General features: G+C 43.8%; 1 protein-coding gene across 1 annotated transcript in view; it reads right to left on the bottom strand.

The window, feature by feature from the left end:
• The window catches only part of FRZB (frizzled related protein), a 59,427-nt gene that overhangs the window by 27,290 nt on the left and 17,870 nt on the right, over positions 1–14,267 (bottom strand). The window contains exon 2 of the mRNA XM_075001469.1: positions 5,885–5,929. Within this exon, the coding sequence (XP_074857570.1) occupies positions 5,885–5,929 (45 nt within the window). The remainder of the gene's footprint in view (positions 1–5,884; positions 5,930–14,267) is intronic.

Genomic DNA, 14,267 nt, shown 5'->3' with positions numbered 1-14,267 from the left:
TGCGGGGCTGGCCGGGGGTTTAGGTTGCGGCAGTTTGGGGTCTGCGGGGCAGTCAGGGGGGTTTAGGTTGTGGTGGTTTGGGGTCTGCACAGCTGGCCGGGGGTTTAGGTTGCGGCAGTTTGGGGTCTGCGGGGCAGTCAGGGGGGTTTAGGTTGTGGCAGTTCAGGTGCGTGGGGTTGGTGGGGGGGTGGTTAGGTCTGCAGGGCCAGTGGGGGGGTCAGGGTGCAGCAGGCCGGAGCTGTGGGGAACAGGGTAGGCTTGTATTAGCGGGGGATGTTCACTCGTCCAGTGAACAAAAGGTAAGTATGTGTGTCCCTCGTTTAAGCGAGTACTCATAAATAAAGCTCGAGAATGTAGGCCAGTTATCAGGAAGGCGAAAGCGCAACTGGAATTGCGACTCGCAAGGAATGTGAAGGATAACAAGGAAAGTTTCTTCAGGTATGTTAGCAAGACGAAGGTGATCAGAGAGGGCATGGGGCCTCAACTGGATGAGGGAGGTAACCTAGTGACAGACAATGTAGGGAAAACTGAAATAATTAATGCTTTCTTTGCCTCTGTCTTCACAGACAAGGATGGCTCCTGGACTAATGCGATAATTGATGCATTGTGGGATGAAGGTGGACAGACTTTGGTGGGGAAAGAACAGGTTAGGAGCTATCTAAAAAAGCTAAATGTACATAAATCCATGGGCCCAGACCTAATTCATCCGAGGGTTCTGAAGGAGTTGGCGTATGTCGTTGACAAGCCCTTGGCCATTATCTTTGAAAAGTCGTGGAGATCGGGAGAGATCCCAGATGATTGGAAAAAGGCAAATGTAGTGCCCATCTTTAAAAAAAGGGAAGAAGGATGATCCAGGGAACTATAGGCCGGTCAGTCTTACATGAGTCCCTGGAAAAATCATGGAGGGGCACCTCAAAGAAGTCATTTTGAGGCACTTGGAGTAGAGGAAAGTGATCAGGAATAGTCAGCGTGGATTCATGAAGGGCAAGTCATGCCTGACCAATCTGATTAGTTTCTACGGTGAGATAACTGGCTCTGTGGACAGGGGAAAATTAATGGATGTGATTTATCTTGACTTTAGTAAAGCTTTTGATATGGTCTCCCACAATATTCTTGTCAGCAAGTTAAAGGAATGTGGATTGGATAAATGGATGGTAAGATAGATAGAAAGCTGGCTAGAAGGTTGGGCCCAGGGGGTGGTGATCAATGATTTGATGTCAGGATGGTGGTCGGTTTCTAGTGGAGTGCCCCAAGGTTCGGTTCTGGGTCCTGTTCTGTTCCACATATTTATCAATGACCTGGATGAGGAGATGGATTGCACCCTCAGCAAGTTTGCGGATGACACTAAGCTAGGGGGAGAGGTTGATATGCTGGAGGTTAGGGACAGGGTCCAGAGTGACTTAGACAAATTGGAAGACTGGGCTGCAAGAAATCTGATGAGGTTCAATAAGGACAAGTGCAGAGTCCTGCACATAGGCCGGAAGAATACCAAGCATTGTTACAGGCTGGGGTCTGACTGGCTCAGTACTACTTCTGCAGAAAAGGACCTGGGAGTTGTAGTGGACGAGAACCTGGACATGAATCAACAGTGTGCCGTTGTAGCCAAGAAGACTAATGGCATATTAGGTTGCATCAAGAGGAGCGTTGCCACTTGATCCAAAGAAGTAATTGTTCCTCTTTATTCGGCTTTGGTGAGGCCGCATCTGGAGTACTGTGTCCAGTTCTGGGCCCCCAGTTATAGGAAGGATGTGGATACGCTGGAGAGGGTCCAGCAGAGAGCGACCAAACTAATTAGGGGGCTGGAGCATACGACTTATGAAGAAAGGTTGAGGCAATTGGGACTGTTTAGTCTGCAGAAGAGAAGACTGAGGGGGGACTTGATAACAGCCTTCAACTTACTGAAGGGAGGTTGCAAAGAGGCTGGAGAGAGGCTGTTCACAGTGGTCACAGATGGCAAAACAATAGTCTCAAGTTGTGGTTGGGAAGGTCCAGGTTGGACATTAGGAAAAACTTCTTCACTAGGAGGGTGGTGAAGCATTGGAATGGTCTACCCAGGGAAGCAGTGGAGTTTCCATCCCTGGAGGTGTTTAAGTCTCGCCTTGACAAAGCCCTGGCTGGGCTGATCTGATGGGTTTGGTCCTGCTTAGAGCAGGGGGCTGGACTCAATGGCTTTTTTAGGTCTCTTCCAGCTCTGTTGTTCTCTGATGCTATGATTCTATGAAAGTACTTGTTTAATGAGGGATGAGTGTACTGAGTATAAATGTTGTTCTACAATAAAAAAGGGTCTATAAAAATATTCAGCTTACTCATGCTGCCTATGCGTATTCAGAATCATAGTTGCGTGGGTGGTGGGGAATGTAGGAAAGGGAAGGCATTGCTTTCCAAAACTGCCTACTTTCCCCGCCCCGTGGCAGGGTAGGTTGTAGAAGGGTGGGGCCTTGGGTGGAGAGGGCAGGGCTGGAGCTTGACTTCCCTAGTTTCACCTGTCACCCTGCACAGCTGCTTTCTTCTGTAATAGGTATTTTACTACTTTTCACTCCTATTTGTCTAACAGAACCAGCACAGCTAAAATAATTTATACTGGACTCTATTTCTTCTTTTCACATCACAACAAAACTGATTAAATTCCAAGCAGTTAAACTGAGGGACAACAATGAAGGCAACGGGATTGGCTCTGAAGCAATATATTGGCCAGCAAAACATGGTGCAATGTGACAAGGAAAGTGGACAGCCTGACTCTAAGATCTCACCGTGAGTTTGCAAAACTCATTATTCAAAACAAACAAACAAACAAACAAAAAAAAACCCTTATTTGTAAACGGAGCATATCCAGTAGGAAAAATCAATGAGACACCAAACACACATCACATTAGATTGTTTTAACAGTAATTGTTAAGCATGGAACTGCATTTAGACTGTGCAAAGATCATTTTTTCTTGGTTTGGAGTTAAGTGCAAATTTCTTATGTCTGGGCACCTTCAGTTATTCATGTAAACCGGGGACAGGCAATTGCATCTGGCTTGCCAATCCTTTTAATTTGGCTCACCATCCACCGCTCTGGAATGGAACAATGCTGAAAGAAGCTGAGAGATTTTCCTGGAGGTGGGGACCTTCGGCAAAACCCTCCCCCACCTCTGACAAGACAGAAAGCCTCATGGCACAGCCAGACATTTTGAGCAGTCCTGAGGCAGCAGCTGGTTGGGAGCTGTTTAGGTAAGTGCCTCCTGGCAAGACGCTGCCTCTGGTATCCCACCCCCTCTTTCACCCCAACTCCCAGATCCTGTACTACCTCTACACCCCTCCGCTCCTAACTCCCTGTGGCTTGGGGATGCCAGGAGCTTCACCGTTGAGGCTACAGGCCCATTCCCCATGCTTTGGGAGAAGCTGAGAGCCACACCCGGCAGCCAGAGACATGAGGCAGCTGGGGAGATCCCCTGCTGGGCAGTAACCTTATTCCCAGCACCCGGAGGCATGGGACAGCCAAGGAGGACCCCCCGCAGGACTGCAGCCCCATTCCCAGCTCCTGGCAGCTTGGGGAGAAGCTGCAAGCTGCACCCGCAGGGCTGCAGCCCCAGTCCTTGCACTGGGGAGGTTCCCCACAGGGCAGTAGGGCCATTCCTGGTGCCTGGCAGCGTGAGTCATCCAGTGAACCCTCCCCTCCACTGAACAACCAGCCCTGCAACCAGGGAGCTCTCCCACGGGGCTATACTTGTTTGGCAGCTGCCCCCGGGGAATCATGCCCACCCAGGGTGTCCTGTATGTGGCCCACAGCAACATGGTCACCCTGTTCATATGGGGCTATTCAGTTCTTTTTCACTTGCATTACCCACACCTGCAGTCAATGCAAAGGCATTAAATCAATCATGACAAAAACCAAGACAATGAGAGGCTCAGTGGAGTGAAAATTTGTGGATTCATAGGGCAAAATCCTTATCCAACTGAAGTCAAAGGAAGTTTCCCTCAATTTCAGTGGGGTCAGTATTTCTTTCACCCATGGGTCTAAAGATGAGAAGGGACTCTTATGATCACCTCATCTGACTTCCAGAGTGATGTCCAAAATGTTAGCTGCTCATAGATTTAATTAAATTTAATATAAGAAAATTATTCAGGAATTACTTGCTGCAATTTGTAATGCATTCTTCTGTGAAGTAAAATAAAAAAAAAAAAAGTCCTTTCCTTTCTTAGGCCCAAAAAGGCCACAGTAAACCCCCCAAATGTGTGATTTTGAGTTGCGCTTAACTTGCATTAATGCGAGTTAAGCACAACCTTATGCCACTCTGTGGCGGTCTACCCACCTGGCTCCCCCAGCTGGGGGAAGCCGGGAAGAAGCTGCAGTGGGGAGCCAGGAAACTGACCTGCAATGTGCTGGTCAGCTTCCCAGCTCCCACCAGCAAAAGGGAGCTGGGAGCCAGGCTGCTGCTTGGTTCCTGGTTCCCTGCCTCACTGTCGGAGCCAGGAAACTGACCAGCATCAGCACTGATCAGTTTCCTGTCTCCTGTGAGCAGCAGTTTCCTGTGTCCTGGAGCCTGGCTCTCAGCCTTCTGCTGCTCCTGGTGGACAGGAAATTGTTTCCGATGAGTGCATGGAGCTGAAGCCTGGCTCCCAGCTCCCCATGCTCACAGAAGACTAGAGTTCTGAACCCTGGCTCCCCAGTTTTGCAAAATTCAGCTTATGCAGAGGGTGCCAAGGATGCAACCTCTGCATAAGTTGGGGGGGCAGGTCGACTGTATTTAAGATTAACCCCACTTGACTGAATAAATCAATTAATAAAATAAGATGCTTTAGATCATCAAGAAGAGCAACAACTAATTTTTAGATCTTTGTTAGAAGTCCAGACTTTTCTGAAGCAAAGAAAAAATTAACAAGTCAAAACAAGCTACAGTATTTTTCCAGCTTTATTTCTTACAATTTTTCATTACAACTAACAGGCTCAGAGATTCTAACGTCAGAAGGGACCCTCAAGCTCATCTAGTCTGACCTCCATGCACCTGTGACTAATGCAAGTAGTAATTTACCCAGGTCCACTTTACATACTAAACAAGAAAATGCTCCTACTTTGCTTTACAGTTTAGTGGTCTGAAAAGAGAGACTGCTGGCATTTCAGCAGAATGCTATATACATTGGGCCAGATTTACCACTGCTTCACTCCAGTAAATTAATGGAGGTACGCCAACATAAAACTGGACACAGTAGAACTGGATTCTACATCATACAAAGAAGTAGAGTAATCTGTAAGAAAACTGATTCACCAGAGATTTCCATGCTGAATAATACACACTGGGTCTAACACATCTAGTACTGTTGATTTTTCTTTCCAGTGCCAAAATGTTAAGAGAAGTGTAGCCAATTGCATTAGCACACTATAATCTGTGATTCACCTGTTCAGGCCAATGATTCCAATTTGCATTTGTCTGCACACTGAATTGCCAGATTGTGTGAAAAAAATTGAAAGTAATATACCTTATAGAGTTGTAGGATCTGAGCAGCAAACCAAATCATATTTCAATATTATGGACTGACTCAATCACAGTGGAAAATGCAAAGGCTCAATCCTAACGTAACCAAGACATCCCTGGAAATCAGTGAAGTTCTTTTGACTTGAAGAAAGTTTTGACAGGATAAAAGCAGCAGAATCAGACCCTAAAAAGGTACTAAAAGTGACGTTCATATCTGTGCAGAGAGGTTTGCCCACAATCTATATTCAACTTTCATTCTCCATGAATTTCTTATTTCATATGCAATTCTCATAGCAAACATACAGTGCACAAAAATGGAGACAACATTGCAAAGTCTATGAATCATTACGTACTGGTCTTATTTAACTGTTAAAAGACGTTGAAAGAAGATAACTTATTAAACAGTTGTACATAAAAAATATACTCACCGTTGGAGCCTCTACAGTTGCCATTATTAGAATCCATAGGGAAATCTGGTATAGATTTGTAAAATAAAGAAAGTTTAGGACTTTTAATATTGGATTATTTCAATACAACCACATTAAAATTACTAAATATTTCTCTATTATTGAGTATTAAAATTTAATATCGTATTAAAAAAAAGTTGCAATATTTACAGTCCTCTCCTGGTTCCCACTGAAGTCAGTCTGAATTTTGTCCGTAGCAGGCACTTAATGTTACATGACAAAGCTGACTTCTATATCAGGAGTCAGCAACCACCAGCACAGGTGCCAAGAGTAGCATGCAAGCTGGTTTTCATTAGCACGTGAGGTGGGAGCTCAGCCCCAGCCCTCCTTCCCCCTGCAGCTGGGAGCTTGCTCAAAGCCATACTGCCTGTGAATTTAAAAAAAGACCAGTTAATGCTGCCAATCACCACCTAAATGGTAAAGGTCTGAATTCTGATTTCTTTATTAATTAAGCTGTTGTAAATAGGACTATTATGCCTTTAAAAATATCACCAGCACTTGGAGGTACATAGAGGTCAAAAGGTCAAATTTCAGCACTCTGCTCAGAAAGGTTGCTGACCCCTGCTCATCTATCACTCAAAAATGGAAGCTTTATGGTCACCAGTGGAAATGTGAACAAGTAGCAGGATCTACACCAGAATAAAATCTGGGTCAATTCAGACATGAGTTTGGGGAAACTCTGAAACGTCCATATATTGCTTTTCTACTGGGTTAGGAAGACAAGTCAGCTTTGACTTCCTCCACAACAAAAACAAACCAACTAGAATCATGTCACCAAAGGAAAAGCCAAAATAAGCATTTCAGTTTTCCTCCCTTAAAAATGTTCTGATCATTTTGTGAGGAAGAGAAGAAAGGCCAGGAGGGAATTATGTCTAATTTCCAAAGAAATGCATATGGGGACATTCCAAATTGAGATTATTTTCAAATCTACTATTTTTAAATAAAGACCTAAGTTTTCATGATTTATATGCATGTTTTGTTACTAAAAGCATACCAGCTGATGCATATTATTCTCTACAAAGAAGAAAAACTGAAGGCAAAAATATATGCACAGCCACAGACAGACACACAGTCTTGTAAGTGGATCAATGTAGGTATATATTTTTGCTTGCATGGAGCCCCAGGAACTTGAAAGGGCTCTGAGTAGGTGCAAGGGTCCTGCTACATGGAACCAACTGCAAGGCCAAGTCTGTAAGTTTTATTTAAAAATGATATATGCGTGCGCATGCGTTATGTTGTGTGTGTGTGTGCAAGCATGCATGCACAAACACCTAAATACAGATTAAGGAGCCTACACTTAGGCACCAATTTTTAAGAAGTATTGCTTGTATGTATGTTATTTCCTGAATGCATATTTATACGGTGTCCAGAATGCAACATCGCTTATTTACACAGGTGGATAAAAAACATGCTGGATGATTTTTGAAATACTGCAGTTTATTTCACTGACATACTAATTAAACCTGGCAAGCCTGGGACTTCAGTATCAGATATTCGTATCAATGTAATGCACACAAAAGTACAGGAACCGTCCCAGCATTCCCTGGCAGTTGTCTGTTTAGAGCAGAATCCTCTCCTTGACAATGACTACAACTGTTTCTTTCAAACAAAAACAGTATCATAGTATGGAAGAAATTTCTTCCTGACCTTAGCTTATACTTCAGCTATGACAAGTAATATACTTCACTATGTAAATAATTTTATCCTAATTAGTAAAATTTTGGCTACTATTCTTATTCATGTTATCTGAATTCTGTATTTTCTTGAATCTTGATAAGCTGTTTACTTCAAATAGCATCTAGAGGTTGTGAACTATATAGATCAATTATACCTGTTTTTTTAAAAAATGTTTCCCATTATCCAATTTAAATGTGTGCTTTAAATTTTATCAAATATTTTCTTAACCTTTTATTATAAAATAGGATAAAAATATATGGTCGTCCTCAAGCCTATTATTTTCTTATGTAGTGCAATCTTATTTCCCCTTACTTTTCACCTTTCTAAGATACAGCACATAATCTGGGACCTAGCTGTGTTTCCTCATTCAATACTTTGAACTGTGGCCTTTTTTTGGACCTTTAGTAATTCGGATTCTTCTCTTGTTACAATCAGTCTGACACTCCCCTCAGCAATTCTCATTAGTAGAAGTCTTGTGACTGGTTAAAGAAATCTACAAAATACCTATAAACTGGATCTTTCTTGTGCATTCGCAGCAGCCCGAACTATAACTTACCCTGTAACTTCTGTTCACCTTCCCTGTCCTGCAGATCTGTCTGTTTTATGAGGGATAACACGGACACAGAACAAAACAAATGGAGGGAAGGAAATAGAGACAGAGAGAGACAGAGAGAGAGTGCATGCACATCTGGCCAAGGAAAAAAGGGAAAAAGAAACAGAACGAGCTGCATTTTTCATATCTTCATTCCCAACAAGATGGTGTGGAAGGAAAATAAAAAGCACTAAAATATGCTTTCCAAAGTTTAAAAAAAAAAAAGGAGATTTCCCAATCAAAGCCCCAGATCCAAAGTTTCCCTGGGGTCCTTGTACTTCACATTTAAATGTGGATCTGAATTTTTGGCTTGAACCCACTTCGACATGAGAAACCATATTTTTTTAGCATATTGCTCGGAAAAAGAAATATTAAGTGACACCACTGTATTGCAAACAATTCTACTCTCTTCAGTCTTCTTAAATGGAAGTGGAAGAATCCCTCTTAAAATGTAAACCCTACTCAAAAACAGATTCTAGGGGATTTTATTATTAATCATTTACATAACACGGTAAATTCATATGACGCTTTACAAACTTTAGCTTAGGTCCTGTCACTTTATCTGCTTGAGCATGCACATATACCCCTGGCAGCTCAGTGAAGGGCCACTGACTTCAGTGGAGTTATAAGTAGGGATAAATCTTATAAAAAGAATATTTTTTCAACTACTTTAGGAACTGTGGACAAGATGCACAGCTGGAGTATATCAGCTGAGCTTCACTCAGTGGAGCTATACCAGTTTACACAAGCGGAGGAGCTGGCTCTGTTATCTGTAGGGATGCCAAATAGTTAACCTGTAAGCATACTGGTAAGCACATGGCTTACCAGTACGCTTACCAATTAACTGGCCCTTGCTGATGAACTTGGGAGGTGGCCAGATGTATTGGGCCAAAGCAGTCCTGACAACAGAGGGCTTGTGGGCTGCACATAAGGCCCACACAGGGCATTGGAATCCAATGGTTCTGCCAGGCTGCGTGGCAGAACCTAATTTCAACAACTAAATGTTTAAGCACTATCATTTAACCAGTTAACTGTTTGAGCATCCCTACTTATCTAGTAATAGACATAAAAATATTAGAGGTTGAGAAGCAGTTATGTATACCATGTATAGCAACCCTAACATTAACTCAACAAACCCCAAACAAATGAAAAATTAAGCCACCTAACACCTCCACCAAAGTGCACTTTTAGTATGACCACATGCTACAAGGTTAATTCAGCTGCATTTTCAATCTGTGGCATGCACCCCTTTACCAATTTATTTTCCTCCTCTCCCAGTGCTAGTAGTTATGGACATTGGGTGCAGTTGGTTGTGCTGTCAGAAAGTTATGTGTAGAAGGGCAACTACAGGTGGTGAAGGAAGTCTGGCAACCCTAAGGAACAGTTAAGTTATAATGTATGGTCGGTGGCATATGGGAGTTGTGGTAATAGTAAGATTTGAGTCTGTGGGAGGAGGAGAAGAGGTTATATACTATTAGATGGCTTAACTTTTCATTTTCTTGTTTTGATGATTTTGTGAGACGTGTAGTGTATGTGTGGTGACCCTAACTGCTTCACAAGGAAGACTGTTGTGTATCATCTCTTATTTAATGCTTATTGAGCGGGGCGGACATTGGATAAATGGGGAGCATGACATGCACGGCTCAAAGTACAGCGAGAGAACATTCGATCCCTTCTTTTAGAAAGCGTTCGCACACAATGGTCTAGCTTCTCACAGAGAAGGCTTTATACGTTCCTGGTCCTCACCCAATAAATTTGCTATGCAGCTCTCCCACCTCTCCATCAGCCTCACTTGGAGATGCCCAGCCCTTCCCCATGCCTCATTGGTCAGTCTTCTGCATACCCAGCATTCCCAGTCAATCAAGCTTTGGTACACTGAGCCCCAATAATCACTTTGCCCCCTGACCCAATCTATTTAGTTTGCACCTAGCCTCTATTCATCAACTTCACCACACACAAGCTTTTACTCATAATGCACATAATGGCTTAAAATAATTGTTAAGAAGAACCAAAACAAGCACTCTCTTCATGGCCTCAAGAATCAATTTCTCTATCAACTTTTCTCCAGACAACTGTGTACAGAAATTTCTGTCAACAATAAATAGCTGGCCTGCCAAGGGAAAAATTCAACACAAGATGAAATTCAAAGACTTTGTATTACAAATTTGTTATGAGACATCAAACAAAAAATGCATCAGAAATTCAAAAGACCTAAAAATTAACCCAGTGTGAAAACTGTGTAGCTGTAAGGAACTAGCCACTTCATTGTGAAAATATATTTACTGTGCAAGCCAACTAGACACACTCAACTAGCCAAACAGCCACATGTGACTAGCATGTTGGACACCACAGCAGTATATCGGCAGCAGCAATAGTGTTGTTAAGGTTTGGAATTCTCTCTTCTTTAGCTCATAACTTTCTCAAAATGTCTCTTGTAAAGCTGGAATTACATATGTTTTCAGCTTATAAGCGAGTACTTTTTCTAAAACTAAGAAAATGGTTTGCTTGCATTTTTTATGCAAGGGACTAAAAATGACAACCTAAATATGACAAATCTGACATGTACACTGTCTTCGCTGAGGAATGTGTGGTTTGTTAAATGCCAAATAGTTCCCTAACATAAACACTTGTACAATTACACTGAAATTCATGAAGCTGTGCAAAGTATGTTCTGAGTGGCATGTGATCCTAAGTCTGGAAACAATTGGATAGGAAATCACTAACATTTGCAAATAGTTATAATGAGCACCAACAGTTAAAGCTTTGTGTTAGGTTTTAAGCACTGCTAGTGCAGGGTGATGGAAAATTTTTGTAGGGGATGCTGCTGACAAAAACTGAGAAACCATGACATTGGAGTCTATTATTAAATTAAATTGGTGTCTATCATTTGGGCTTATTTACTTTGCAGAAGAGAAGACTGAGAGGTGATTTAATGGCAGCCTTCAACTTCCTGAAGGGGTGATCTAAAATAAACAGAAACTGTTCTCAGTGGTGACAGACAGCAGGACAAGGGGTAATAGTCTGAAGTTACAGAAGGAGAGGAGTAGGTTGGATAGGAAAAACTACTTCACCAGGAGCGTGATGAAGCACTGGAATGTGTTGCTTAGGGAGGTAGTGGAATCTCCATCCCTAGAAGTTTTTAAGTCCTGGCTTGACATAATCATAATGGGATGACTTAGTTGGGGTTGACCCTGCTTGGGGCAGGGGGCTGGACTCAATGATGTCTTGAGGTCCCTTCCAGCTCTGTGATTCTATGATTGCTACAAGTCCAAGAGTGTTGGCATTTTTTATTTGCTTTACATTCAGTTACAGTGTATCCAACAGCAATAAAATACTTACCACTGGGACTTCAGCCCTGTCATAAATAGAGACAGACATGAGTACACACTTGGGTGTTTTCCCTCAATGAGGTCTTTAGCACTGACAACATATTTGATGCTGCACTGTATACAAAAGTAAAGACTATTCCTGCCCTGAAAATTTTGTATAAAAGACCAAGTCACGTACAAAGTCACACTGAGTAATCCAATGGTAGGGAGGATCAGGTCATTTGTTTGTTTTTAAACTGTAAATTCATTCTTTGCAGGTTTTGCAGTGAAAATGTCTTTTAACAGGGTCTTAACATAGAGAGGGTGATGCTTGGTAAACACAATCAACAATGGGTGGAAGAAGCAAATGGGATAACACGAGTGGCAGAGCCACCTGTGCACACAGATACTTACCACATACACACACGTACCCCAACATCTGTGGTAGAATTGCTTACATGAGCTGTGGCCAATATGCTGTCCCATTTGCCACATAGCAAATGGGACAGCTGGATATGGTGAATGTGGCTCAGAAAAGGCACACACGTGGGACACCTCTCCCATTGCTCCATGCATATGCCCCACCATTTGGTGCGACAAGTGCATGGTGGCAGCAAGGAGGCTTCTCCTGCAGCTGGCTGGAGCCGGGACAGCTTGCGCAGCTCGGCTGGGCGGCACAGCTGAGCGGTGCAGTTGGCTCACACAGCTTGGGCAGCACGGCTCCGACAGTGGCCCCAGTGAGTCACCAGCAGTTGGAGGTGGGTGTTAGGTGCCTAGCTGGGGATGCGGGAGGCTGCCTGTCTGGGGACTGTGGCAAGTGGTGAATTTCTTTTGGACACCACTGGTTGGCTACGTCTACACTAGCCCCAAACTTCGAAATGGCCACGCAAATGGCCATTTCGAAGTTTACTAATGAAGCGCTGAAATGGATATTAAGTGCTTCATTAGCATGCGGGCGGCCACGGCACTTTGAAATTGACATGCCTTGCCGCTGCGCGGCTCGTCCTGACGGGGCTCCTTTTCCAAAGGCCCCTGCCTACTTTGAAGTCCCCTTATTCCCATCAGCTCATGGAAATAAGGGGACTTCGAAGTAGGCAGGGTCCTTTTGAAAAGGAGCCCCGTCGGGACGAGCCGCGCAACGGCAAGGCGCGTCAATTTCAAAGTGCCGCGGCCGCCCGCATGCTAATGAAGCGCTGAATATGCATTTCAGCGCTTCATTAGTAAACTTCGAAATGGCCATTTGCGTGGCCATTTCAAAGTTTGGGGCTAGTGTAGACATGGCCGTTTACATGCACAAAAGCTGGCAACAAAAAATAAAGGCAAGAGATGCAAATTTGGACCTGAGCACACTCTGCTCAACTAGAATGTAAACACATGGTAAACATCATTTTCCTGTCTTTCAAGGATTATCTTGTTCTGGTTAATCCTCACCACTAATCAAAGATACACAATTTCATATTGGCCTCCAGAGTCACCTATAACCATTGGAGTATCTGAAGTTGTAATATCTGTTAAATACAGACCTGGAGATTGCCTCTTTCAGAACAGTATAAAGAAATAGCACAAATCTAAGGGCCAAATCTTGGCTCATCTGCTCAGTAAGCACAGAGCTTAGCCAGAAGCCTCTCCTCTATTGCCGCCCAATCTCTGTAGGCATGCAGCTAGGTTGGACTCCACCATCTCCACTGATTCATAAGAATGACCACACTGATCAAAGGTCCATCTACTCCAGTGTCCTGGCTTCTTACAGTGACCAGTGCCAATCACTCCAGAGGGGATGTACAGAGCACGTAATTCCTAGATTCTGGCAAACAGAGGCTAGAGACTCCATCCCTGCCCAACCCATGTGAGGTTTCTAGGAAGTAACGTCAGAGTATGTGGTGCCTTCCCAATATCCCATTGAGGGTGTGATCTCCTGAGATGGCTGACTGCGGGGTGAACAGTGAGGGGACTGAATGATCCCAGTGCCTCAAACCAACAGCACGGCAGCCCACCCAAACAACTGGCATTTAAGGAGGGCATAACAGTTCCCTACTTTCCCCTTTCAGCCTCTTAACTCCATTTGTGCAGGGGTCTGTCAAACCCTTGGCTGCCCTCCCTCCCTTCGGAAAAGCAAACAACAGCTGTTAATGGCAGAGAATGGAATTCCCATCACAGCAGTCATGAGGCTGAGTTAATGGTACAGTAGTGGCCAAATCATCCCTTCCACAAGTAGGGGACTCTGGAAAAGAGCAGAGGAAAGACACTGACAGCTCTTTCCTTTCTTCCTTCCTTCTTTCCTTCCAGGGAAATGGCCTTTAAATAAACAGTTACTTACCACTGGAACTGTTAATTCTTCGAGATGTGTTGCCCATGTCCATTCCATGTAGGTGTGTGCATGCAGCGTGCACGTGTTGTCAGAAGTTGCTCCCCTAGCACTACTCCATCCCCTGGAGTGGCACCAGCATAGCAGCCCATATATACCCCTACCAGCTCCATGCCTCTCCAGCTCCTTCTTACTGGTCTACCCTGATGAAGGGGAGGCAGGTGGGATTTGGAATGAACATGAGCAACACATCTTGAACACCAACAGTTACAATGGTAAGGAGCCATTCTTTCTTTGAGTGCTTACTCATGTCTGTTCCACTTAAGTGACTCCAAAGCAGATATCCCAGGAGGCAGGATCAGAGTTCTACACCTCCATTGAGTGGAGGACCACCCTATACATAGTGGTTGGCAAAAGTGTGGACAGAGAACCAAGTGGCAATCCTACAGATGTTCAAAATCA

This window comes from Carettochelys insculpta, chromosome 8 (genome assembly GCF_033958435.1).
Source record: "Carettochelys insculpta isolate YL-2023 chromosome 8, ASM3395843v1, whole genome shotgun sequence".
NCBI lineage: Eukaryota > Metazoa > Chordata > Testudines > Carettochelyidae > Carettochelys > Carettochelys insculpta.
This window is presented reverse-complemented; position numbering and strand designations above follow the sequence as displayed.